At 35.7% G+C, this 25,744-nt stretch overlaps 1 protein-coding gene across 15 annotated transcripts in view; it reads right to left on the minus strand.

Annotated features, from left to right (window-relative positions):
- The window catches only part of DMD (dystrophin), a 2,269,491-nt gene that overhangs the window by 822,357 nt on the left and 1,421,390 nt on the right, over positions 1-25,744 (minus strand). For all 15 annotated transcript variants that reach the window (XM_050777140.1, XM_050777144.1, XM_050777148.1 and 12 more), the window contains 2 exons: positions 13,455-13,602; positions 10,347-10,496 (listed from right to left, as the gene is read on the minus strand). In XM_050777140.1, coding sequence (XP_050633097.1) covers positions 10,347-10,496; positions 13,455-13,602 — 298 coding nt within the window. The remainder of the gene's footprint in view (positions 1-10,346; positions 10,497-13,454; positions 13,603-25,744) is intronic.

A 25,744-nucleotide genomic window follows, 5' to 3' on the forward strand; every position in this document is an offset into this window, starting at 1 on the left:
TCATAAAAAAATATTTTTAGACTGCATTTGAGGTATAAACATCAGTCACGGGTTGCCTACAGAATGCAACTATCAGAACAAATAGAGTTTTCTTGAAATATCCTTGTGATGACTTTGGTTTCTGGCCCATTTTCTGGTCCATCTCTTTTCCCCCCCACACTTGGCCAACCATGCCAAAGATGGACTATACTTGTCCTGGTGATAACTGCAAATGTTCACAAATTATAAGTGCAACATTCGGCTCAAATGCTTTCATTTCCACAGTAAAACTGATTGATTTTCTCTAGCAACAAACAATGAAATGCTCTCGTCAATGTCTTGTAATTAGTTCTAATATGAGCAAGCCAATTAAAAGGGAGAAAACCCAAATTTCTCCATCAGGCCCTTATCAGCCCTTTTGTTACCCATACAGTGGCCTTGCCCTGAACCATAAGGTGGATAAATGAGGGGAATGCTGATTTTGGCATCCAACTTACTTTCAGATAATCTAGCTCATCCTTCTCAGCTGACACGAGAGAGAAATAACATCAAAGGGTGATAAACTCTTTCTTGCAAACCTGGGGTTCCATGGTTCACTGGTCCCAGGCCTAATCTATCAATCCATTTTCTACACAATAAAAGGTAAGAAACCCATTACAGATCTGTTATAAGCCTTGGCAGGTGGTCTATGGCAAAAATGGAATACATAACAACCCAGCATTTGGTATCCCTTTTCTACAGTTTGAAGCACTAGGGGTCAGCTGACATGAATATAGTAGTCAGCATTTAGCATTAATTTTTTTAAGCTACATAAATAAACTCACATCTTGATGTATCAGTACAAAGATTTGACAGAAAAGTTCATTTTTGGTATGATTCTGATCTTTAATAAAAATCACTCTGTTATTTTACTTTTGTATAACATATTCGCTTTGCAGGTGATATAATACATGAAACTGGGTTAGAATTTACAGTATGTGCTCTTAAATATGGCCTTTAATCTTTGTTCCTTATTTAACCTCAGTTTAAGGAGTTGGCATATGAAAACTTCCATTTCATATCATTTCACGATCATTAAATTATTAGAAAGGAAGGAAACTCCCTCTAGTCTCAGGGTTGGTGCTATATAAGTAAAGGTACTGCAGAAACAAAAGGAAAGAAAAAACATTTTATATTAGCAAAATCCCCTTTTATTATGTCATTTCTTCTCCTTTCTAGAATTCATTGCTATAGGTAAACACCTTTGTGCTAATAAAGGAGTTACTTAAAATGCTACACTGAAGATGCAGAGTTATGAAATGTTCTCCTCCTTTCTCTTTTCATCATCATTTATACTCTTCTTCATTTTAAATCCATCACGAACAGGGAGGGGAGATTGCCGAGAATAGTCGAATTTGTTTTTAGTTTAAAATTAACTTAACTTTTAAATAAAATCTGGGGCACAGCATATTTAAGTGACACATTTACATGCTTGATATACATTGTCAGTATGTATACAGTGGCAATAATAAAGTTTCAATATGGAAATAAGTTGGTGCACAAGTATCAGTGCTTCACAATTTATGCTGGATTTTTGTTATATTTTTTAAAACATTATTATATTGAAATGAACAAATAATCTTGTATTTGGTGAGGTTTCCTAATAGAAAATTATCTGGCTTCAATGTAACCTTCTACAAATGATTTTCCATTACTTTGCCAAAATGGGGGAAACTGATATCAAAAATAAAGGTAGGGGGAAGGGATGGAGAAGCAGTGTGAAAGTTGAATTGCTTTCTGCTTGGATTTCTGGGTTAAAGTCAGGCTAATAGATTGATAAAAATGATGTTCAGAATTAAAAGGTCCTCTGAATTATGTTCATACTTTAAAAGTGAAAATGCTGGTGTTTGAAAACAATGCTGGCTTTGTTGGGTTTCTTAGGCAATGTGAGGAGAAAAATCTATCACTTTCCAACACATTTTAGCTGAAATGCTAGCTGGTCAAAGAAAATGAAAATAATGATATCAGTGGAATGGGAGAGCACTGGCTGAAAACCCTCTGTGCCTTCCACGAGAGCCATTTTGTTGTCTTGCCGCCTCTAACTCTCCTCTCCTTCACCTGCTGCATTCATAATAGTAGCACATAGTTCAGCTTTCTCCCCAAGAGCCATATTTATAACTGTCTGATTAAGAAGGTAAGACTTTTGGAGAATTTGGAGAAGGTGAGAATCAGGGATAATTTTGTGCTTGGTCTTTGCATTCTTCTATTTTAGTATTACTCCTACTGTTTTTAAGCTAACATTTTTTGAGCAATTACAATATGCCAGATACTGTGTTATACATGTTCCATCTACTACCTCATTGAATTTTCACCACAACCTGAATTAGTCTCCTGGCTCATAACACCCATAGCCCTTGTTACAGTTTTTTTGTTATAATGTTGGGTGTGTTGGGTGTCACGGGCAGGCCTCTGATCTTCTCCTGCTCTCCTTTCACTCTAATGCTCCCCCGCCTTTCAGATTATAGGTCTTAAGAACCTCCTATGAGAGGGTCCCACCATATACCCTGGGGAAGGAATGCTGATGTCAGGAAGCTTCCATAAAAAACAAAGAGGACAGAGTCCAGTGAGCTTCCGGGTAGCTGAACACATGGGGGTTCCTAGAGGGTGGTGCACCCAGGGAGGGCATGGAAGCTCCATGCCCCTTTCATTCCCACCCCACAACCATACCTCACCCTATGCATCTCTTCATCTGTGTCTTTTGCAATATCCTCTATCATAAACAGGTGAAAGTGAGTGTTTTCTTGAGTTCTGTGAGCTGCTCTAGCAAATTAATTGAACCCAAAGAGGGGGTCATGGGAACCCCAACTTGAAGCCCATTGGTCAGAAGTTCCAGAGGCCTGGACTTGAGACTGGTGTGTGTGTGGTGGGGGGTGCAGAGGAGGCAGACCTAGGGACTGAGCCCTCAGTCTATGGGATCTGACACTATCTCTGGGTGGATAGTGTCAGAACTGAATTAGAGACACCCAGTTGGGGTCTGCTGTTTGGTGTGTGGGGAAAAAAACAACCATGAATTTGGTCATAGAAGTCGTCTTCTGTATTGATGATTGTTATGATTTGAGAGTAGAGAAAAAACATGGTTAGAAAGAGTTTTCCATACACAGTGTAACATTTCAATAATTTGGAAAGTTAAATATTACGTATTCTTATATACTTATTGTCATTAAAGAGTGATTAATTGGGTAATAATGCCAATCAGATTTCTTGGATAGGCTGAAATTCTCAGCTTAACTAAAGTAGTAAGAAGGTAGATGATGATGACAAGGACGATGCTGCTGCTAAGAACAAAAACAATAATGATAATAATAGTTATTGAGCACTGGGCCAAACCTAGCTCTAAAAGCCTGATGTTTGTTCTCATAACTAGAGTGACCCTCTCTCTATATTTTATCTTCTAAAGTGGAATACTTATGACAATGAAAGAGGGAGCTATTAAAAATTATGATAGGATAACAGGCAAAAACCAGAACTGTCAGAGCAAATTGAGATGTACTCATGACACACAACCTAGTAATAAACCTCATGTCAGTGTGAAATTATAGGAGGTAAAGTCAAGGATGCTTATGTTATAAACTTTAAATTACTACTCCCTTCCCCCAACCCTCAGCCTCCAACTGTTTAGCAACTATAAATTAGAGATATGAATATTTATAATGCCAACCCCTATAAAATTATGCATGTCCTTTAAATAAGGGAAGGGTGGGAAGCGATTATGATATGCTTAGAACAGAATGTGGCACATAGTAGTCCTTCATTAGATAGCTGTTAAATAAATAATTTAATTACAGTTTTGCTGTGACTATTAACTACATAAAGAAAACATCCAAATAATGGATTTCCAGGAACTTACATAAAGAAAACATCCAAGATCATGGATTTCTAGGAACTATCAGACTATATGCCCAATAAATAGGTGAACACCCCCCTTTTGTTTTTTTGAGACGGAGTCTTGCTTTGTTGCCAGGCTGGAGTGTACTGGCATGATCTTGGCTCACTGCAACCTCCGACTCCCTGGATTAAGCGATTCTCCTGCCTCAGCCTCCCGAGTAGCTGGGATTACAGACATGCGCCACCATGCTCAGCTAATTTTTGTGTTTTTAGTAGAGATGGGGTTTCTCCATGTTGGCCAGGATGGTCTCGATCTACTGACCTTGTGATCCACCTGCCTGGGCCTCCCAAAGTGCTGGGATTACAGGCGTGAGCCACCGCGCCTGACCTGTTTTCTTATATAATAGCATTTTAGCACACAGATTTATAAAATTGAAAGCTGTGTGAACTGTGTTACAAATACACTTTAAGGGAGAAAATCATGAGCACATAAAAGCTCCAGTGGAACTATCTGGTCCCTGCTATGACTTCCAGCTAGAGAAATGATTTCCTATAATGATTATTATCCTCCCTACTAGATATTTTACAGCATTTTTTCCAGGGTTCCATAAATACCAGTCAATATGGTAACAATGCCAGTGAAGATTCTATTCTTTGGTTGAAAAAAATATCACATCACACACCAGGTCCTATTGTGGGGTGGGGGGATGGGGGAGAGATAGCATTAGGAGATATACCTAATGTAAATGATGAGTTAATGGGTACAGCACACCAACACGGCACATATATACATATGTAACAAACCTGCACGTTGTGCACATGTACCCTAGAACTTAAAGTATCATTAAAAAAAAAAAAGAAAGAAAAAGAAAAAAGAAAAAAAAGAAAAAATATCACATTAAGGACAGGACTGAACGGTAACTATTAGAACAATCTATTAATCATCATCTTGTGATAGGAAATTGATTGGACAAAGTGTCCATTTTTGAGCAAGGAGTGGGAAAGTCAAGCTTTAGCTTTATTTAATTTTCTCCTTTTTGCTATTCACATTTATACTGATGACTAATAATGACTGTCATTACATAGCAAATATGTCTGGAAAAAGACTAAACATTTATTTACCTTATACAAATGAAAATAAATCTAAAGTGTTTACTCCTCAGATACATATTTAGAAGCAACATGATTAAAGGTTAATACAAAATGAACCAGATTTCTGGCAATTTAGATACAGCCAACTGTATATTGTGGAAGATAGTTTTGCTAGGAGTTGCACTATATTTTTACTTTCATAATTTTTATTTTGTGAGTTTTTGAAAATAATACCTGTACTATTACCAATATTACGAAAATTATTCCCATATTAAAGGTTCGTTATATATGTTATATTTGTAAACCTATCTTTTTCCTAGGTAAAGTGAATAAGATTTTTAAAGATGCACTTAAGTAAAATTCACTTTCCAGCAAAATTTCTTAACTATTTTCCAAAATGCTTTTTTCTTTATATGCACCATTTTATACTGTCTGGGCAGTAACAAGTTCAAATAGTAATTTACTATTTACATTTAAACAGCATATTTTATTTGTAAATGGTATTTTACGTGTAGATAGTAAGTTACTGTTTACATGTAAAATATGATGAAAACTTAAATTTATTTAACAAAATGAAAATATATTTATTAAAACAGGAATGCATAACATATACTACCTATAAAATTACTTGACATTAAAAATAGGATTTTAACTAACTCTGAAACAACATAAACATGTTTTGCTATATTACATAATCATAAATGTTCCACAGTAGAGAAGGTTCTAGAAAGTAATTTAAAAACCTAGCATTTAGTTCTCAAAAAGGGCAGAAAGCAAAGCAAAAACTTATATAGTTTTTTTAAAATAAAATAAATCCCCATTTTAATATTTAAAGGAGCAATGGAATGAAATGGGAATCCATATTTTTTCTTTTTTTTCTAGGGTATTATCCACATAGAAATCACTTGAGCTGCACCAAAAGGTTAAAACCCCCATTCTTTATTTTGGAATCACTTTTATATTTAAATAGAGAGCTACATGGTCTCAATAACCTTTCTAGGACTCGGTGTTCTAATCTAGAAGATGTGAAAATAATTTAGTTTCATGAGGCTCCTTCTACCTAAATAATCCTGAGCCTGCAAAATGAATGTTCCATCTTTTCACCTTTTAAATTAAGGAAGGATACAATATGATTCAAAAATAAAGAATGACAAAGTATATTTTGGTTTTAAATAAATGGGTAGTTAAAAAAATACTCACATATAACATGTATAAGAGCAATAAAGAATGAGGAAAGGGGACACAAAATAAAAAGACATGAAAGGAAATGAAACTGGGATTAAAGGGGTCAGGGAAGGAGAGTAGAAGAGAATGTGTTACATAAACCACCGGGGCAGAAAAATAGTGGCAAATATGCATATAGAAAAGTAGATTCATGGCCAGGTGCGGTGGCTCACACTGGCAATACCAGCAATTTGGGAGGCCGAGGTGGGCGGATCACCTGAGGCCGGGAGTTCAAGACCAGCCTGATCAACATAGTGAAACCCTGTCTCTAATTAAAATACAAAAATTAGCCGGGCGTGGTGGTGCATGCCTGTAATCCCAGCTACTTGGGAGGCTGAGGCAGGAGAATTGCTTGAACCTGGCAGGCAGAGGTTGTAGTGAGTTGAGATCGCACCATTGCACTCCAGCCTGGGCGACAGAGCAAAACTCTGTCTCAAAAAAAAAAAAAAAAAAAAAAAAAGAAAGAAAGAAAGAAAGAAAAAAAAAGTAGATTCATAATAAATACAGTAAGGTGTCAATTCATAGATGAAAATTAGCATAACAGTGAGAAACATAGAGGAAGAGAGCAATGATGATGGCAAGAGAGCCTCCTACACCCACATGCATGTTCAGAGAAAATACAAAGAAATATGAAGAGGGATAAATATTAAAAACACCTGAGTCAGAAGTGTGTATAAAGATCATAGAATGAGATGCTCAGAGAGAGAAACACAGAGGCTAGCTTTAATAACATCCCCACTTTGTGGCTCTTATGGGTATTATTGTTAAAGACTGTAAAAGGTCAAGTTATGTATTAGACAAGAATGAGGATATCATTTCATGAGCCTTCATTGCATGAAGGCACCCATAAATTTATGCTAATGGCTATATTCAGTTTAAAGCAACCCTTTCCATATCCGCTTAAACAGAAGCTACCCAGGCCAAGGCAAGGTAACACGCTTTTGCAATGAACTCATTATACGGTCCACCACTCCCTTAAAGAAATAGCTATATTATCTTCACCCGCTGTTTTCTCTCTTCAGCAATGAAACATAAAGGTACAGGCCAGGTGCAGTGGCTCACGCCTGTAATCCCAGCACTTTGGGAGGCTGAGGTGGGCGGATAATGAGGTCAGGAGTTCGAGACCAACCTGGCCAACATGGTGAAACTCCATCTCTACTAAAAATACAAATTAGTCGGGTGTGATGGCGTGCGCCTGTTGTCCCAGCCACTCGAGAGGCTGAGGCAGAAGAATCGCTTGAACCCGGGAGGTGGAGGTTGCAGTGAGCCGAGATCGTGCCACTGCACTGCAGCCTGGGTAACAAAGTGAGACTCCGTCTCAAAAAATAAAATAAAGGTACAAAAGTAAGTGGTCAGTTGGCTCAATATGCAGAATGCAGCATATTAGTTAGCTGTGCAGAAAGCACCTGCCAACTGATTATGATATTAGGATATATCTGGAGATACTATGTACTAAGGAATTGACCCACTAGTTCTAATTATATCACCCACTCTAAGCTTTGGATGAAGGATAGGACTCGAGAACACAGGGAGGGGGTCCGCTTTATTTCTACCCTCCTGTAATAAGTAAGAGCTTGAGATTTAATGAAGATCAAAATGGTCTGCCAGTGTTATAAGCCACTTTTTTAACTTTAAAAAAAACTTGTGTTATTTACCTAAATCTGTTACTAATCATTTCCTTTGTATCCCTAAATCTAAACTAACAGGGATACAGGGGCATATGGATGGAGAAAAGATGATTAAATAATTTACATATGACTAATGAAGAAAATTCCAAATCCTGTGGCATTTAATGGCAAAGACATTGCATTAAAATTATAATTTTGACATAAGAAACAGATATTATGGATGCTGTAGTAACATAAATATATACATGATGGTGTTCGTAACCTCAGTTTTAATTTTCTATCATAAAAATTTGACTTTTTATTTTGTTTCAGAACACACAAAACCTTCACTCGTTCACAATCCACAAACCTGCTATTGTATATTTTAGATAGTTATCTCATAATTCCTACAATTATAATTTTTTTTTTTTTTTGCCATAAGATGTACTGAGATATTGTAGGACATTTTGGGTATCCTGTCTCCTTGTTCTCTTTTTATGAGGGATGATTTCATTTGCATTGTTATGTAGATGTAAAATTTAATTGCTGGGACACCACCTTCCCTCCATACATAAAAGTCTATATCTTTACACAGATGTTTTGCAATCATTAAAGGTAGAAACCAAGAAGGGTTTTTTTTTTTTTTTCCCCAAATAACTACCTGCTTGAATTACAGAGACTTAAGCGCACATTATGGTTTTAATGTCATAAAATTGGTACTTATTTTAGTTCCTAAATATTTTATCAGTCATGTAAATGATCTGTTATTAGAATGTCAGCATCATCAATAAAAAGTATAATAAATAACCTGACACAATTCGAGATGTTCACAAATTACGTGACTCAGTATTGTAAAGATGCTAATTGAGCTCCAGATTCACAAAATTTCAATCAATATCCTGGCAGGCTTTATGTAAAAATAGACAACATGGTTCTAAAATTTATTCAAAGAAACAAAAGTAGCCAAGGCAATCTTGAATAGGAAGAACAAAGTTGGATGGTTTACACAACCAGATCCAAAATGTGTAAATAAAATGATTGCATACATACATACAATGGAATATTATTCAGTCATAAAAAGGAGTGAAATTCTGACACATGCTACAACATAGATGAACCTTGAAAATATTATGCTGAGTGAAGTAAGGCAGACACAAAGTGGTAAATATACAATTCCAATTATGTAAAAGATCTAGAATAGCCAAATTCATAGAAACAGAAAGTAGTCCAGAGGCTACTAGTGGACGGGAAGACAGAGAAAGGGGAACTATTGCTTAATGGTTACAGACTGTCTGGTTGGAGTAATAAAAATTTTGGAGACTGGGCGCAGTGGCTCACACCTCTAATCCCAACACTTTGGGAGTCCAAGGTGGGCGGATCACCTGAGGTTAGGAGTTTGAGACCAGTCTGGCCAACATGGCAAAAACCCATCTCTAGTAAAAAGACAAAAAGTTAGCTGGGCATGGTGGCAGGCGCCTGTAATCCCAGCTACTTAGGAGGCTGAGGCAGGAGAATCACTTGAACTTGGGAGGTGAGGTTGCAGTGAGCCGAGATCGCACCACTGCACTTCAGCCTAAGTGACACAGCGAGACTCTATCTCCAAAAAAGAAAAAAAAAAAAAATTGGGGGGCGGGATAAATTGTGGTGATGGTTGTAATAAATGCCACTGAATTGTACACACAAAATGACTAAAATGACAATTTTTTATGTTACATATTTTATCACAGCTTAAAAAAGTAATATCCCAATACCATTGAATTGTCCACTTAAAATGAGTTAAATGGTACGTGAATTATAGCTCAGTAGAATTGTTTTTAAAAAAAGATTGTAATTAAGCCAGTGAAGTACTGTTATAGTACAGAGTTAATCAAATGGAAGAGGATATAGAATCTAGACGCAGATTCATACATACAAGTTCTCTTGATTTATAACAAAGATGCCATGACAATACAGTGAGGAAATGATTATCTTTGAATAAATAGTGCTGGATCAATTGATGTTGCTTTTTATTATAAATTCATATGCACCACTTGCTTTATATAAAATAAATATGCATTAATTTAATAAATAGTATTAATATTAGATTTATATAGTATTCAAGGTGGAAAGATGAAAACTCACGAGTTAATAAGTAGGTAAGTAAATAAACTTGTGGAGAACGTTAGTGTACATTAATTATTAAATCTATAATCTAGGTGTGAATAATTAATTTTGATTTATGATACTTGTTTAACTAGAACCAGACCACGTCCTTTTAGATTCAATGCTGTCAGTATATACCTGGCCACTGAATTAAATACTTCATCATTTCTTCAGTCTAATTCTTCAGAATAATTTAGGCAAAAAAATTGTAGTATAAATTATGGCATTTGGTCACTAATGTAAAGCCATTCACCATCATCATTTTTTCTAGCCACAACAAAACATACAGCCAAGGCAAACGGTCAGGTTGAAAAACAAAACAAAACAGCAATCCACATACCAGCCTCCTCCCCCACCAATGAAGCACCCAGGAGACAAATACATACAAATACTTGCAACATTTAACACATGTGACAGAAGAGATGGTTAATGTCTAACCTTTATCCACTGGAGATTTGTCCGCTTGAGCTTATTTTCAAGTTTATCTTGCTCTTCTGGGCTTATGGGAGCACTTACAAGCACGGGTCCTCCAGTTTCATTTAATTGTTTTAGAATTCCCTGGCGCAGGGGCAACTCTTCCACCAGTAACTGAAACAGACATTGCAACAACGTTTAAAATGAATTACAGCACAATTCCAACTACCTTGTCTTCGCTTCTATTGATTAGTCTATCAAAATGAAGCGACTTGACCGAGGGCCCAGTGGTACCTCAAATACCAACAGTTTTCTATTTGAGCACAGAGCTGATTGACTGAAACACTCACTCCCCAGTAGATAAATCTTTGCAGGAAAAAAATGATTATTTTATCCCTCATAATTTTTTAAGAGAAAAATGTGAGATGGTAAAGCAACACTCCAAATAAAGTTAGTGTCTGAAAACATGTCTCTATCAGAAATAGAACAATGTGAATAAATTCATCAACCTCTTGGGTATCATAGCATGCCATAGCATACCGTAGCTTGCCACTGAGAAACTGCATTATCATCTTAAGAGGTAACTGACATTGAGAATGTTTACTCTCGATATACATAGTGCCAGGCACTGTGCTAACTTTTTCATGTTTAGTATCTTAGTTTGTCTTCATATTATAATACTTATATCAGGTAGATCCTATTATCTTCATTTTATATGGAAGGAAACTGAGACAAAGAGGTTAAATACCAGCTCCCAGGACACAAATCTAGCAAGCAACAAAGCTGTGGTTCAAATTTGGGTAGTTTCATTCTAGAATCCTCATTTTTCACTCCATATCCCTAAATTTCTCTTACTCATTCACCATCATATAGTGTATACCCTTTCCCAAGACCTCCAAAACCACCACGATATTAACAACCGTGTTTTATTCATTTTTGTCATCTAGAGTTACAGTGTCTGCTACAGTACCCATTAGCCATACGACACTATCAACATTTAAGTTAATCAAAATTCGCTAAAATAAAATCTCAAGTTCCTCAGTCACACTACCAACTCTCCAGGCATTCAAAAGGTACAAATAACTAGTTGTTACAAAAATGGATAATGCAGAATATTTTCATCACCACAGAAGTTCTATTTGACAGCACTGATCTAGATTTTTTTTTTTTTTTTTTTTTTTTTTTTTGAGACAGAGTCTCACTCTGTCGCCCAGGCTGGAGTGCAGTGGCCGGATCTCAGCTCACTGCAAGCTCCGCCTCCCGGGTTTACGCCATTCTCCTGCCTTAGCCTCCCAAGTAGCTGGGACTACAGGACCCCGCCACCTCGCCTGGCTAGTTTTTTTGTATTTTTTTAGTAGAGACGGGGTTTCACCATGTTAGCCAGGATGGTCTCGATCTCCTGACCTCGTGATCCGCCCGTCTCGGCCTCCCAAAGTGCTGGGATTACAGGCTTGAGCCACAGCGCCCGGCCTGATCTAGATTCTTTCAGGAGAAAAATAGAATCATATATATTAATTATATAAGAAAATGCCACTAAATAATGTCTCAAATGAATTATCAATTATATTACTATATATGACACAGTACATTTAGGAAAGATAAATTTCCAAGAATAGACTGAGTTCATTGTTCTAGGGTATAACCATCTTCAAATGATTCCCATTTTTTTCTATTTTTGAATCTCAAATACCTAGTAAAACATCTGATGTATAGTCAGTGCTCCATATTTGTTTATTGAATTACACCATATTTTATTTTTATACTTTATTTCTTGTTCAGGTGTAAATTTCTTGTTTCACAGAAATAAATGTTTGACATTGGACTCTGATTTACATGTATAAGGCAACTGAATCATTGATAAAGGAGCAATTTCATTTCCCTTTGATTATGTGACCTTGTAAAATGAGGATAATAGCAACCATTGTCAAAATTTGATATGAAGATTAAATAAAATAGTGGCTGTACATGTATCTAATACTTGGCACATAATAGGGAATGATTAAATATTAATTTCTCTTCCCCTTTCACCTTCTGTTTGACAATTAAAATGAAATAGATCCAAAAGAGTTGCTTTCCTAAAACTAAAACCATGAAAGTTAATCCAACAGCACAATCAGAGCATGTCAGTCAGCCAAGGGAAGTAATCCGTAATAAGCAGACATCACAGTAGGAAGGCATGAAAAGCCACTGGAATAAGCTGGATGTCTATTCAACCAAATGGAATGTGAACCAACACCACGTCCTACACCTCCAGACAAACAAGCTAAAACAAAACATTGCTTTGGGAGGATATAATGCCTTTAATTAGAGGCTGAAGTAGTGATATTGATTTGGCAATCCAGATATTCCCTAAGAAAATGGATTCTTCTTTTTAAAGTCTCTTCTCAAATCTCCAGTAGGTAACCAGGACAGATTAAAAAAGTGATTCCCATTTAGATTTAGATTTTATGATTCCACAATCTGGTCTTTAGTTTTTAAAATTATTTGAACGGCCGGGCGCAGTGGCTCAAGCCTGTAATCCCAGCACTTTGGGAGGCTGAGACGGGCGGATCACGAGGTCAGGAGATCGAGACCATCCTGGCTAACACGGTGAAACCCCGTCTCTACTAAAAAATACAAAAAATTAGCCGGGCGAGGTGGCGGGCGCCTGTAGTCCCAGCTACTCGGGAGGCTGAGGCAGGAGAATGGCGTGAACCTGGGAAGGGGAGCTTGCAGTGAGCTGAGATCTGGCCACTGCACCACTCCAGCCTGGGTGACAGAGCAAGACTCCGTCTCAAAAAAAAAAAAAAAAAAATTAAGTTTTGAAGTTCTCAAATAAATCTAAAATTATTTTCAAATTAGTTTTTAAGATAAAAACTGTGATTTATATACATAGATTATATACATCTATATGTATAGATGCAATATGTGTGTGTATATATAAATACACACACACACACATACATACATATGTTCTTATGTGCACTGGTTGAGAACTGCAGGGTTAAGAAAAAATAAAGTTGCAACAAAAACACTTTAGCAAGGAATTATAAATAACCTAATGGGCAGGAAACCAATGATTAAATTAAAAAAATAGATTCATATACTTCTTTATAAAAGTGGGCCCTGGGGGATTTGAGAAAATAAAATTACCTTGACTTGCTCAAGCTTTTCTTTTAGTTGCTGCTCATTTCCAGGTTCAAGCGGGATACTAGCAATGTTATCTGCTTCCTCCAACCATAAAACAAATTCATTTAAATCTCTTTGAAATTCTGACAAGATATTCTTTTGTTCTTCTAGCCTGGAGAAAGAAGAATAAAATTGTTATAAACAACATATTTCTCAAACTATTTTTTAATGCAAACTGGAAAACAAACATGGCAAACAATTTGAAAATAAGCAATTTAAAAGCTGTTCACAATATATAATTTAAGAAAATTCATTCACTTTGAACAAAGCAATTTCAATATTTCAAGAATCTCTAAATGATAAGAGATTAAAATTGGTCAAGAAAATTTCTGATTCAAAAATTCCTGGCCGGGTGCAGTGGCTCATGCCTGTAATCCTAGCACTTTGGGAGGCCGATGTGGGCGGATCACTTGAGGTCAGGATTTTGCGACCAGCCTGGCAAACATGGTGAAACCCCGTCTGTACTAAAAATACAAAAATTAGCCAGGCTTGGTGGCAGGCGCCTGTAATCCCAGCTACTGCAGAGGCTGAGGCAGGAGAATCACTTGAACCTGGAAGGCAGAGGCTGCAATAAGCCAAGATCGCACCACTGCACTCCAGCCTGGGCAACAGAGAAAGTCCCCATCTCAAATACATACATATATACATACATACATACATACATAAAAATGAATAAAATAAAAATTCTAACAACATTATGTTATGATATCAGAGCAAGGTTTCTCAACTTTAGCATTACTAACATTTAAGTTTGGATAATTCTTTGCTGTGAGGGGCTGTCCTGTGCATTGTAGGGTATTCAGCAGTATCCCTGGCCTGTTGTACACATTGGATACCAGTAGTAACACCTCGCCCCTGAACTGTGACAACCAAAAATGTTTCAAGGCATTGCCAAATATACTGGGGGGTTGGGGGTGGGGACAAAATTGTCCCTGGTTGAGAACCAACTAAAGTAAGTATATAACCTAAAGTTGCAAGTTTAAAAATGTTTAATTAAAGTACACTTATGGAAAATTATAGGACAAAAGTATAAACAAAGTTTTTGTTTTGCTTAAGTAGCATCCATTTTATCTGCTCCTAATTCTGTGGGTCAAGGATTTGGATAGGGTTCAGTTAAGCAGTTCTGCTCCATGTGGCTTCAGCTTGGTTTAAAATAAAATCACTAAATTATTACATGCTGAACTGTTTTCCAAATTATGATTCACAACCTTATTTGAGGAAAGAGAAAAACTGATTTTAAATACTTAACATATGTTGTACTCGTGGAAGTTTTAATTATGAAAATGCATATACTCTGTGCTAATTAGCCATAAATTTATTCTTATATATTCGATTGTAAGACAGCTGAACACAATTGTTTGTGCTTAAAATAATTGAAAATTTTTTGTTCTATTGTCTTTTGGGAACTATGTATATCTTCCATGGAAGCTTTTAATTGAAGTATAATATACGTACAGGACGCTGCACAATTTAACTGTATAGCTCAATAGTCTTTTAAAAATGGAACACACTGTACAATCAGAGAAGGAAATAGAATATTATCAGAATCTCAGAAATCTCCTCTTACCCCTTCGCAGTCACTACCTCCAAGTATAACCAGTACCCTGTCAACTTTGATTATTTGGCCTGTACTGAATATTATGAAAATGGAATTATATGGCTTATACTCCTTTGTGTCTTGCCTTTTTCATTCAAGATTATGTTTACAACAAACCTGCACGTTGTGCACATGTACCCTAGAACTTAGAGTATAATAATAAAAAAAAACAAAAAAACCCCACAACATTATGTTTACAATAATCCATGTTGCATATAATTTTAGTTTGTTCATTAACCTGGCTGTATAGCATTTCATTGTGTTAATATAGTACTTTAGATGGACATCTGTGATAATTCAGTTTTTTGAATGATTAGGTAATTTTTTTTTTTTTTGCTTCAAATTAACAAATGTGTATTGGGAGCTTACTATCTTCCAAGAACTCTATTGGGCATTAGGATTAAAGATGTATATGTTATATACCAAGATTATATACCTTGTCTTGAGGATTTCATAGTCAATGAGAAGAAACAAGCATATAAGCCAAAGATTATGATTAAGTATTGTAGGAGGAGAAGTTATTTCTGGGGCAGTGCTTGGGAGACATCCCAGAGAAGATAAGGATCTGAGTCTTGAAGCATGAAGATAGATCAGCATGTTGCAGGAATAAGACACAGCCTGTTCAAAGACTGGGCCTTGAGAGAACTACAGTTACAATCATTCTGTAAATCGGAATCTGGTTATTGGACTTATGCTTGCATATATTCAGTTTTCCTATATGATAAGAGCCTGTTCAAAGTCTGTTCTGGGACATGTAAAGTTACATTCTCCCCTCTGTCTATTTCCTTTAAATTCATTTATACATTTATTTACTTATTTTACAAATATTTATGATGTATTGTTTTTAACTTTTGTAGGGACATAGTAAGTGTATGTATTTGTAGGGTACATGAGATATTTTGATACAGGCATGCAATGTGAAATAAGCACATCCATTGTTCATCCCTGGGACACTGGGACCAGAGTCTGTTTTTAACCTATCCTGAATATAACACCTGATCTAGAAGTACTTCTACCTTATCTGGCTGGGAAGATGAATACTATTTACTTCAGCTGAGAGTATATTTTGTTGTCTCATATATTTTGGGGAAACTGCTAGTTTAAAAAATCAAGAGATCTGGAGCTCAGGGGAGAGACGAAAGCTGGAAATAAGGACTTTAGTCATTAGCAATCAGTAGGCGGAGAAAACATAGTAAACTAACTTTTGAACTAATAATTAACATTTCATGTTTGCTATTTTCTGAGTCCATTCTTTCTTCATTTTATGAATTTTAATCATTGACAGTTCTCTCTTATTTAAATTGAAAAATAGGAAAAGTCAATTTCACAGCCTTTTGTTGATTTCTTATGTATGGTTAATCTTATGGTTCTTCCTCTTCTTCTACTCTAAGTGCTTAGGCATGGAAAGCCAAAGGAATGCTTAGAATGCTCTTCTGGCTTCTCCAAAAGCTACACAGACCTGTGAAGGAGGTCTGCAGATTCCAAACATTCAGTGAAGTGAGAGGATGCTTTTTCCTTCTTTGGAGTCTATATACTTACTCTCAGTGATTCTCTCAACATGTCTACTTTTGACTTCAGAGAGATGAAGGAGAAGGAGCTGTCCCTTACCAAAAACACTGCACTCCTGCAAAGCTTACTATCCCTTCCAATCTGAGTCTTTTTAACCTTGCCTGGGACACGGAGTACAGAGGAGGTTGGAAATTGCTTGGAATACAGATAATACCACTGTTGCTTTAGAGTAAACCCTATGGGGAAGTGGCTGGTCTCGATTGCTGGCAGCTTGTTTTAGAACGTGGAATAGCGCCATTTCCCCTCAGATTCTGACCTTAGAATCAATTGTGGAAGAAGAAAACTTCTAGTATAGGTATCCTTTATTTGTTTAAATGTTCCAAGCTGATTTAATTCATTGGGTCTAGATTTTGAGGGTCTATCTCATCTTTTTCTCTCTCTCTTTCTACTCTGCAAATCATTGCCTCCATTACTATTTGACTCCAGATGATTTTGCACAGTGTTCTGAATACTTTTAGTTAAGTAAAATCTTGCTAAAATCTGATTACATTTGAAAAACCTAGACACATTGGCAAAGCTTTTAAACATTTTCAACTTTCATCTAGAAACAGACAATTTCAAGGAGAAGAAAACCCCAACCCCCCCCAAACAAACAAAAATTTAAGGAGCAGGGAAAAGTAATATCAAAACAAAAAAATAATAATAACTCTCAAGTTTAGAAAATTCTAAATCAAACACTCCCCTCTTTTCAAATATGTCTCAAATTATTTACTTGCATATTTTTTCTATCAAGAATATCCAGCAAAGAGGAGAGATGTGCTCATTCATTATAGTTGAGATTTATATGTATTACTGGGTTCAAACTCTATAAACATTGTATGCTTATTTTCTTCATTTATTATTTGACTATATCTCTGTAGGTCATTAATTACTCTTTAAAAACTAGATTTTTTAAAGATCCTAGTAATAAGATATATAGGGGTACCCTATATTTCACCATTATTGTATTATTAGGAATTTTGTTTGCTTTCATTTTTTATTATAATGAATAACCCTACAATAAACACATTTGTTTATACATTTTGAATCACATATCTGCTGGAGTAAGAAGGAAAAGTTAACAATGGGAATCCTAAGAATCCAGACACACATTGTTGAATTTTTGTCAAGGTGGGTACTCAGAACACTCATAAACTCCCACGAACAGTTAGAAAATACTTGTCTCACTACACTTTACCACTATTGAGCATTATAATTTATATACCTGATAAAACAAATAAAAAGCTTGTCATAGATACTTTAAGCATTCTATTAATAGGAAAGTTGGAAACGTTGTTTGTCATTTATTTAGCTTCTACTGTCTATCTGCAATGTCTGTTGCCCATTTTTCCTGTGTTTTCTTAAGAGCTTTTTTTCACATTATCTGAAACATAGATTGAGAATGTTTCCAGCTTCCTTTTTGCCTTTTAGTAGTTTTTTCCTACATAAAATTTAACAGTTTATTTCTTTGATATTATGTTCATTGATAGTATCCTTAAAATTGTGGCCATTTTACCATTGATCAGATATTCTCACTTATTCTTGATCCTTACTCTTTCATTTGTTAAAAAAGAACACCCAAATATTTAATCCTTCTTAAGTTTATATAGTGTTGTTTCTAACCTTCAAGAGTTTTTCAGAAATGGATATTTTTTTCCCCAGCACCATCTCTTCTGAATTGATTTATGGTGCTTTCTTCATTATATTTTAAGTTTCTGCTTGTTGACCTACTGTAGATGTTTGTGACAGTAATACACTATGTCAGTTATTGCAGCTTTAAAATGTTTAATTTCTGGTAGGTTAACCTGCTCTCCTACTTTAGTTACTCTAACTCATGTAATGTATCATTCAGTCAAATTATAAAATAATTCTCACTGAAAATTTTTAAATGGATCGCATTATAAGTTAATTTGTGAAGAATTACTGTCTTTCCAATATAATTCTGCTAAATTTTCTATATTTACAGTGTTTTTGAACACAGAATATCTGGGACTCAATGGTGTGCTATAAATAATCAAGTATATTTTCTAATTAACCTTTAGCATCAATTTGAAAGACAGCATCTTGCATGCGATTTTATGGATATTAACCATATACTAATTTAGAAAACTCTTAAGAACGCTCAGAATAAATCATCACTTAAACAGTAAAAGCTTTGGCTAAGCTTTTTGCATCTTTCTTTTTACACAATATTTGTGGAAAACTTTTTTTTCCAGTGATTTAATTTCTTTAAAAATACAGCATCTTTTAAATATGAAAACATTTGGTAGTCATTTCTTATCTAGATTTGTTTTTTTATACTTTGAAATATAAAAATGATGGTGACAAAATCCCATTGGGACCTTGTTATAATCTGCTTTTCCGAGTGCATGTGTTTTCTGAAATTTCAAAAGCCTCGATTTGAAGTTTTAAAAGCTGCAATTTGAATTTATGTATTCAGATGATTGCAGAAAAGCAAAGAAACACAGTTAGCATTTCCAGGCTTGTCTCTTGACAGAACAGTTTAAACGTGCTTTATATTGGCATTCATCACATGAAGTGTTCTTTGTTTACCTACTTGCTTAATGCTTATGGTAGGATTTATTCAGACAAGTGGTAGTAATAATAATGAATGGGATATTTAACATTACCCATCTGCAAATAAGTGCTAAATATTTTACTTTTAGAAGCATTTCAATACATTTAGACATTTAGCTTTTTTTTTTTTTTTTAAAGAATGGCTTCTGTTTGAAATATTGGCTCTGTTACTATTTACATTACAAATGTTCCTAATGAAATTAAAGGAAGCACATATTACGATGGTGAGAGATTTGCATAATCAGAAAGGAAGTGCTACTCATGTGTTGCTAAATTCAATGAATTTAACATTCACTCTTAATGAACATTTTCTGTAGGGCTACTCTTACGGTAAGATGAATAGACTGCCAAATCACATGGCATGAGTTTGGTGGGGGATCTAACAAGTGTTTCAGGCAAAGTGCTAGTTTCACAGTTGAATCTCTTTTAATATTCCATACATCCTTTGGATTGCCTTTTATATGCTTTCAGTGGAGAAACTGAAGTTCCAGAGACTGATACACCATATATCCAAAGGTGACTATCCCATTTTCCAAATGAGAAGTCCCTCTCTCCAAGTTTTTTGATCACCTTTAACATAGAAACTTTAGGAAATGGAGATATAATTATCACCTGTTTACATATAATGCTTAATTCATTACTTTGCTTGTGTGTACTACTTTAAAATTATACAGTACAAAATATTACATCATTCTATCACATTTCTTCATTCATATTTCATGCAACAATTTTGTTCAAATTCTTCACTGGCACCTTCAACATTGAAATTTGCATCCTCATGGATGCATTTGGTGTTGCCTAACTCAGTTTTCCAGAGGGTATCATCTTTACTTACATCCATGTGGCCTGAGGTACAGTACTGCTGAAATTAGAAGTAATGTTTCACTAGGAATTTTATTCCAAGCCACAAGTACACATTTATATAACAGAATACAGTTTTATGTTATGTAAAGACAGCTTTATCTTTTTCCTGTGCCATATGTCCATGAGCTACACCATGTAACCACTTAATGAGTTACTTTTAACAGTATTCTTTCCATAGCTTGTTTACAATGGCATCCAACTCTTGCAATTGTGATGTCATACCACCAAGGTCAATACCTAAACTGTGTTAAGTTTATTTTCTCCCACTGTTTTTTTTCCCCTCCTCTATCAGGTTACTTCTACAAGCCTCCAAAATAAGCATAAATTGAGAATAAGTCAAGGCAATACATCTTTCCCAGACAGTACTTTGTTGTTTTGATTGAAGTAAAATAAATGACCATCTTGTAATTTGAGAAACTTTAGAAGGATTCAAGCATAAGTTTACTCTTTCCAAGGGAAAACCAAAACAAAACATTCATTTGTAGGCATACCTAGTAACCTTCTCAGGCCATACCCTCCATAGGTCATTATCGGAATCAGAACCCAAGCATCAACTTTATTTTTAAGCCAACATGTCTACCATACCTGGTGGTGCTTGAGTTATACAATTAGACATTTGTTCATTTTCCCTAAAGTTTGTGTCTTGTGGGAATGAAGTGCTCCTGAGGGGGATAATATGTCAAGATTTCTCAGTCATTTATGCCTCACTATTAAGGAAATGATTAGCAACTTTTGGGTAGATGTGGAAAATGATGAGGGAAAACCTGAAGGTTAGCAATGTGAATATCTGTATGGAAAGTAAGTCCAAATCTAAATGCTGCCAGTTATCAGCTGAGTATGTGAACATGGGTGAGTTACTTAATGTCTTTAGCCCTCAGTTTCCTCATCTTAAAATTAGAACAATAAACACTTTATAGTGTGGTTGTGAGGATTAAATTTTTTTCTCAGAAACCCAAGATTTAGCCTAGTGCTTCACTAACGGCAGTCAAAACAATGATAGAGAACATAAAAGGAGGTATAAAAAAGGGAAATATGGATACAGAACTTTCTATTTTAATCCTAGAATTGTGTCTAAGCCCATATGCTTACATAGATAAAAGTATTTATAAAACATTATGAGTACACGGGGGGACTACTCAAAATCGAACTTTTGATGAGCCACCTGACAACTTTATTTCTCTCTACTGACAAACTACCTTGACAAATTTTGCTGGGGAAAAAACAATGGAGAATTATTGTCAATATATGAGTAAAAGTGCCACCAGATGAGACTACTTCTACGTGAAGCATATATGTAATCACAATGTAACAGCCATTTATTGAGGGTCTACTAATGTCCAATGATATGGCCATGAATATCGGCAGCAATCCCTGTCTCATGGACCTTCCGTTTGATTGGGATGAAGGGGAGGCAGACAGTAAACAAGATAAAGAAAGAAAATCTATAGATTGTAATATAGTAAGTGCTACAGAGGAAAAAAATGAAGCATGGAAAAGGATGGAAATATTGAGGGGAAGATGGGGAGCAGTTGTGATTTTATAAAGGGTAATCATAGAAGGCTCCATGGAGAAGGAGACATTTGAGTAAAGTCCTCATGGTAGGGACTGGATAGCTGCCCATTAGACAAGTTTACTCATTTCTCTTAATTGTTCAGCTAGCTGTCATTTTCCAGTCTCCCTTGCCATTAGTGTGGCTACATGACTGAGTTTGAGCCAATGGAGTGTTAGCAAAAGTGATGCTCATGAATATGAAGCCTGGCTCATAACCCCACCTCCACTAACCATCACCACCATATGTAATGTTCCTTGTTTTTTTTTAGTCTAATGTACAAGAGCACAGTGATTTTGAAATCCATATGTTAAAGACATCAGAGCCACAAAAGCGAAGTACCCTGGGTCCCCCTGATTCACCATTTGGAGGAAAGCTATTTGTTGACCAGAGAACTTTTGTAAAGTTTGCATGAATGGAAACTTTCTATTATGTTAAGCCACTGAGGTGTGGGTTTTTATTTTTTATAGCAGCTTTAATGAAGATAGGTAATACGGAAATAAAGAAGTGAGGGGAGAAAGCCATGCAACTATTGTGGGAAAGAACGCCCTAAGCAGAGAAAACAAGTACAAAGATCTTGAGGAAGGCATGTAGTAAGAATGTACTAAAATCAAAGAAGAAGTGAACAAGGAGTTTGGAAATGGAATGAGGAAAGGAGAGTACTAGATGTGGCCAAAAAGCCTTCTATTCAGAGATTCCATCTAGAATCTCAAGGCTTTTATAATCCCTATCCCAAAAACTAGATAAAAAGAAATTATAGAAATATGTTTGGGAAATCTCTGAGCTGTGTTCTCCAATGCTACTTTAATAGATCCAATCAACTAACTGAGCCCCAGGACTTCCACCTAGATTTTTGTGTGTGCTGTCTACACAGTTGCTGAAACAGGCTTCGGGGAAATCTGAGGATGCTTTGGATCTTCATCTATAAGAGGCAGAGTTACATCACCTATCAGTAAAGCCTGTCACAAAGCCATTATCATCTGGTAGAAAATGCAATTAAGAGGGTATAACTTCAAACTGTTTTTTTTTCTGATTTCAACCCCAGTTCAGTTTTTCCCTTCCCAGACATTCAAGCACCATCATCTTCTTGCCTAAACCTGCTCCTCTGTCAAGTTCAATGGATGACTCCACTAGAAAAATATACCCAGTAACGAGACTGCTGGGCTGAATGGCAGCTCTCTTTTAAGTTCTTTGAGAAATTTTCAAACTGCTCTCCACAGTGCCTAAACTCATTTACATTCCCATTAACAGTGTATAAGCATTCCCTTTTCTCTGAAGCCTCACCAGCATCTGTTGTTTTTGACTTTTTAATAATAGCCATTCTGCTCTGATTTCTAACAGCCTCTCTGAGACTGCTTTCTAATTAGCTCCTGCCTCCTACCTTGTCTCCTTCTTATCCATTCTTTACATTTGAGAATAAGAGATCTTTCTAAAATATGTTGCTGATCATGTCCTCATATACTCAACAACTTCCTAGTGCCAATGGGATAAAATATAACTTCTCTAACATGAGTCAAAAAGCCCTTTGTGATCTGGTCTCTACTTCTATTTCTTCATCTTTCTTTGCACTGTGTAGTTCATGGAACAACTTACTCTTCCAAATCAGGATTTAACATACAATGTTCCCTCTGCCTGGGATGTCCTTCCATACATCTTCATCTAGGTAGGTCCAGGTTGACCTTTCCGATCTCAGGTTAGACGTCACTTCCTCTACAAAGTTTTCCTTGATTAATTAGACATCCCCAACCCAAGTATAGGTCATAGGTCCTGTTATGTAGTCCCATAGGCCCTCATAATGTTTCTATCACAGGAAATACTGTAATCTCCCATGTTCATCAAAATATTGCAGATTTTCTATCTATTGTTATCACACCCTATCCTCAGTACTTAGCATATAGTATTTGCTTAGTTCCTATATTAATAATCTCCTAATGACATCATCTTAATTGTATATCTCCAAGTAATAACATTATTCATAGTAGTCTGGGGAGATTTTCCATGAAGAACAAAGTGTGTGTGTATGGGAGGCAGGTTCCATATAAAATTAACTAAATTCAACTAGTGAAAGCTATATACCAAGTGTTTGTAAACTATGGCTCATGAGCCAAGTTGTGCTCACCACCTGTTTTTGTAAATAAAGTTTTATTGGAACAGAGCTACACTCATTCATTTACATATTGTCTATGATTACTTTCATGTTATAATAGCAAAGTTGAATAGTTGCAGCAAAGATTGAATGGCCCACAAAGCCAAAAACATTTATTATCTGGCACTTTACTCAAGTTTACCACCATCTGCTATGTGATAAATCTCTTTTCTTAAACACCTACTAGGGAATTAAAGATATGAGAATTCTGACATAAGAAAATTTGTATAATCTTTATAAACCAGTGGTATGTGAAGTCATGAAAATGTCTATGATAATTAGAACTACTCCTCACCCCTTGAAACAATCATGGGCACCTTACACAATTCTTATTTCACAGGATACATAGAAAAACTAGACATTACATCTGATTATAAACATTAATTCTGTTTAAATATATGAACATTTCCAACTCTGAAAAACTATGTCTACTTACCTTAGAATCAAACATGGAAAACAGTCAAAAGACCTATGCCGCTGCCTCACTTTTCTTGTCTTGGCTTTTACATTACACCAGTTTCTTTCTTTATTTTTTCTCTTTGTTCCTAACCCACAACCAACTTTATCATTTATTTTATAATTTCACCTCCTTTTTTGTTACTCAGTTTTTTTTTTTCTCTAGGCTTCATGGTGATTTTTATTAGCGTGTCTCTATTTTGAATTCCTCGTGGTAGTAATTATTTCCACCCACCAGAAAAATGTCATCAATTTTCTCACACTATGTATGTTTCCAGTGGAATATAAATACATTATATAGAGAAGGAAACACGAAGTTCCCCAGAGAGAGAGAGAGAGAGAGAGAGAGAGAGAGAAAGAGAGAGAGAAAGAAAAGGGAACATTTTCATCATCACTTTCATCCTGGAGCAGAAAGGCAAAGGGTATTTCCGTTTCACTTATTTAAAATCTGCACATAATTGCAGCTAAGTTCTTCAGAAACACAGGTTACTATTCTTTAAAAGAATATAGCCACAGGAGGTACAAAAATAGTTATACTCCCTTAAACAGCATTTCCTTAAATGTGGTCTGGGGACCCCTGGGAGTCCCTGAGACCCATGCAGTGGTGCTGTGAGGTCTGGATCATTTTCATAATGATACTAAGATGTTATTTGACTTTTTCCTCTCTCATTCTCTTATGAGTTTTTCAGAGGCTACATGATGCAAGATATGACAGCACATTCGGTGAAGAAACAGATATAAGAACCAGCTGTCTTCTCTTAAGCTAACTTTTAAAGAGATTTGCAAAAATGTAAAACAAGATCACTCTTCTCACTACATTGTTTCTGTTGTAGAAAATATAGTTTAAAAAGTAAACATTTATTTATTTCAACATGCAATTTGAAAATGAGTGAATAGGTAAATATTTTGAAGAATTATCACTTTTAATTTTAAATATGGCAATCTACATAAACAGAAGCTCTTTGGAATGCTGAATAACTTTTAAGAGTATGAAGGAGATGCTATGACAAAAAGTTTAATAACCAAATAACCATTGTAGAACAACTGAACATCCACAGTTTAGCTCATATGGTAACTCAAAAAAGTTTGAGATGGAGTCTTGCTCTGTCACCAGGCTGGAGTGCAGTGGTACGATCTGGTTCATTGCAACCTCCGCCTCCCGGGTTCAAGCAATTCTTCTGCTTCTGCCTCCCAAGTAGCTGGGACTACAGGCGCCCGCCACTACTCCTTTTTTTTTTTTTTTTGGTATTTTTAGTAGAGATGGGGTTTCACCATGTCTGCCAGGATGGTCTCGATCTCTTGACCTTGTGATCTGCCTGCCTCGGCCTCCCAAAGTGCTGGGATTACAGGCGTGAGCCACTGCACCCGGCCAAGATAATTTTTTTGGAGAAAAATAATATGTCCTTGTCACCGGGCATAAGTAATGACAGCTTATCATGCACATCAAGTTTGTCATTATAAATACCTCAGACAAGTAAATAATCCAATATAAAATGAAATTTGAAATAATCCATTAG

This window comes from Macaca thibetana, chromosome X, assembly GCF_024542745.1.
Source record: "Macaca thibetana thibetana isolate TM-01 chromosome X, ASM2454274v1, whole genome shotgun sequence".
NCBI classification, from domain to species: domain Eukaryota; kingdom Metazoa; phylum Chordata; class Mammalia; order Primates; family Cercopithecidae; genus Macaca; species Macaca thibetana.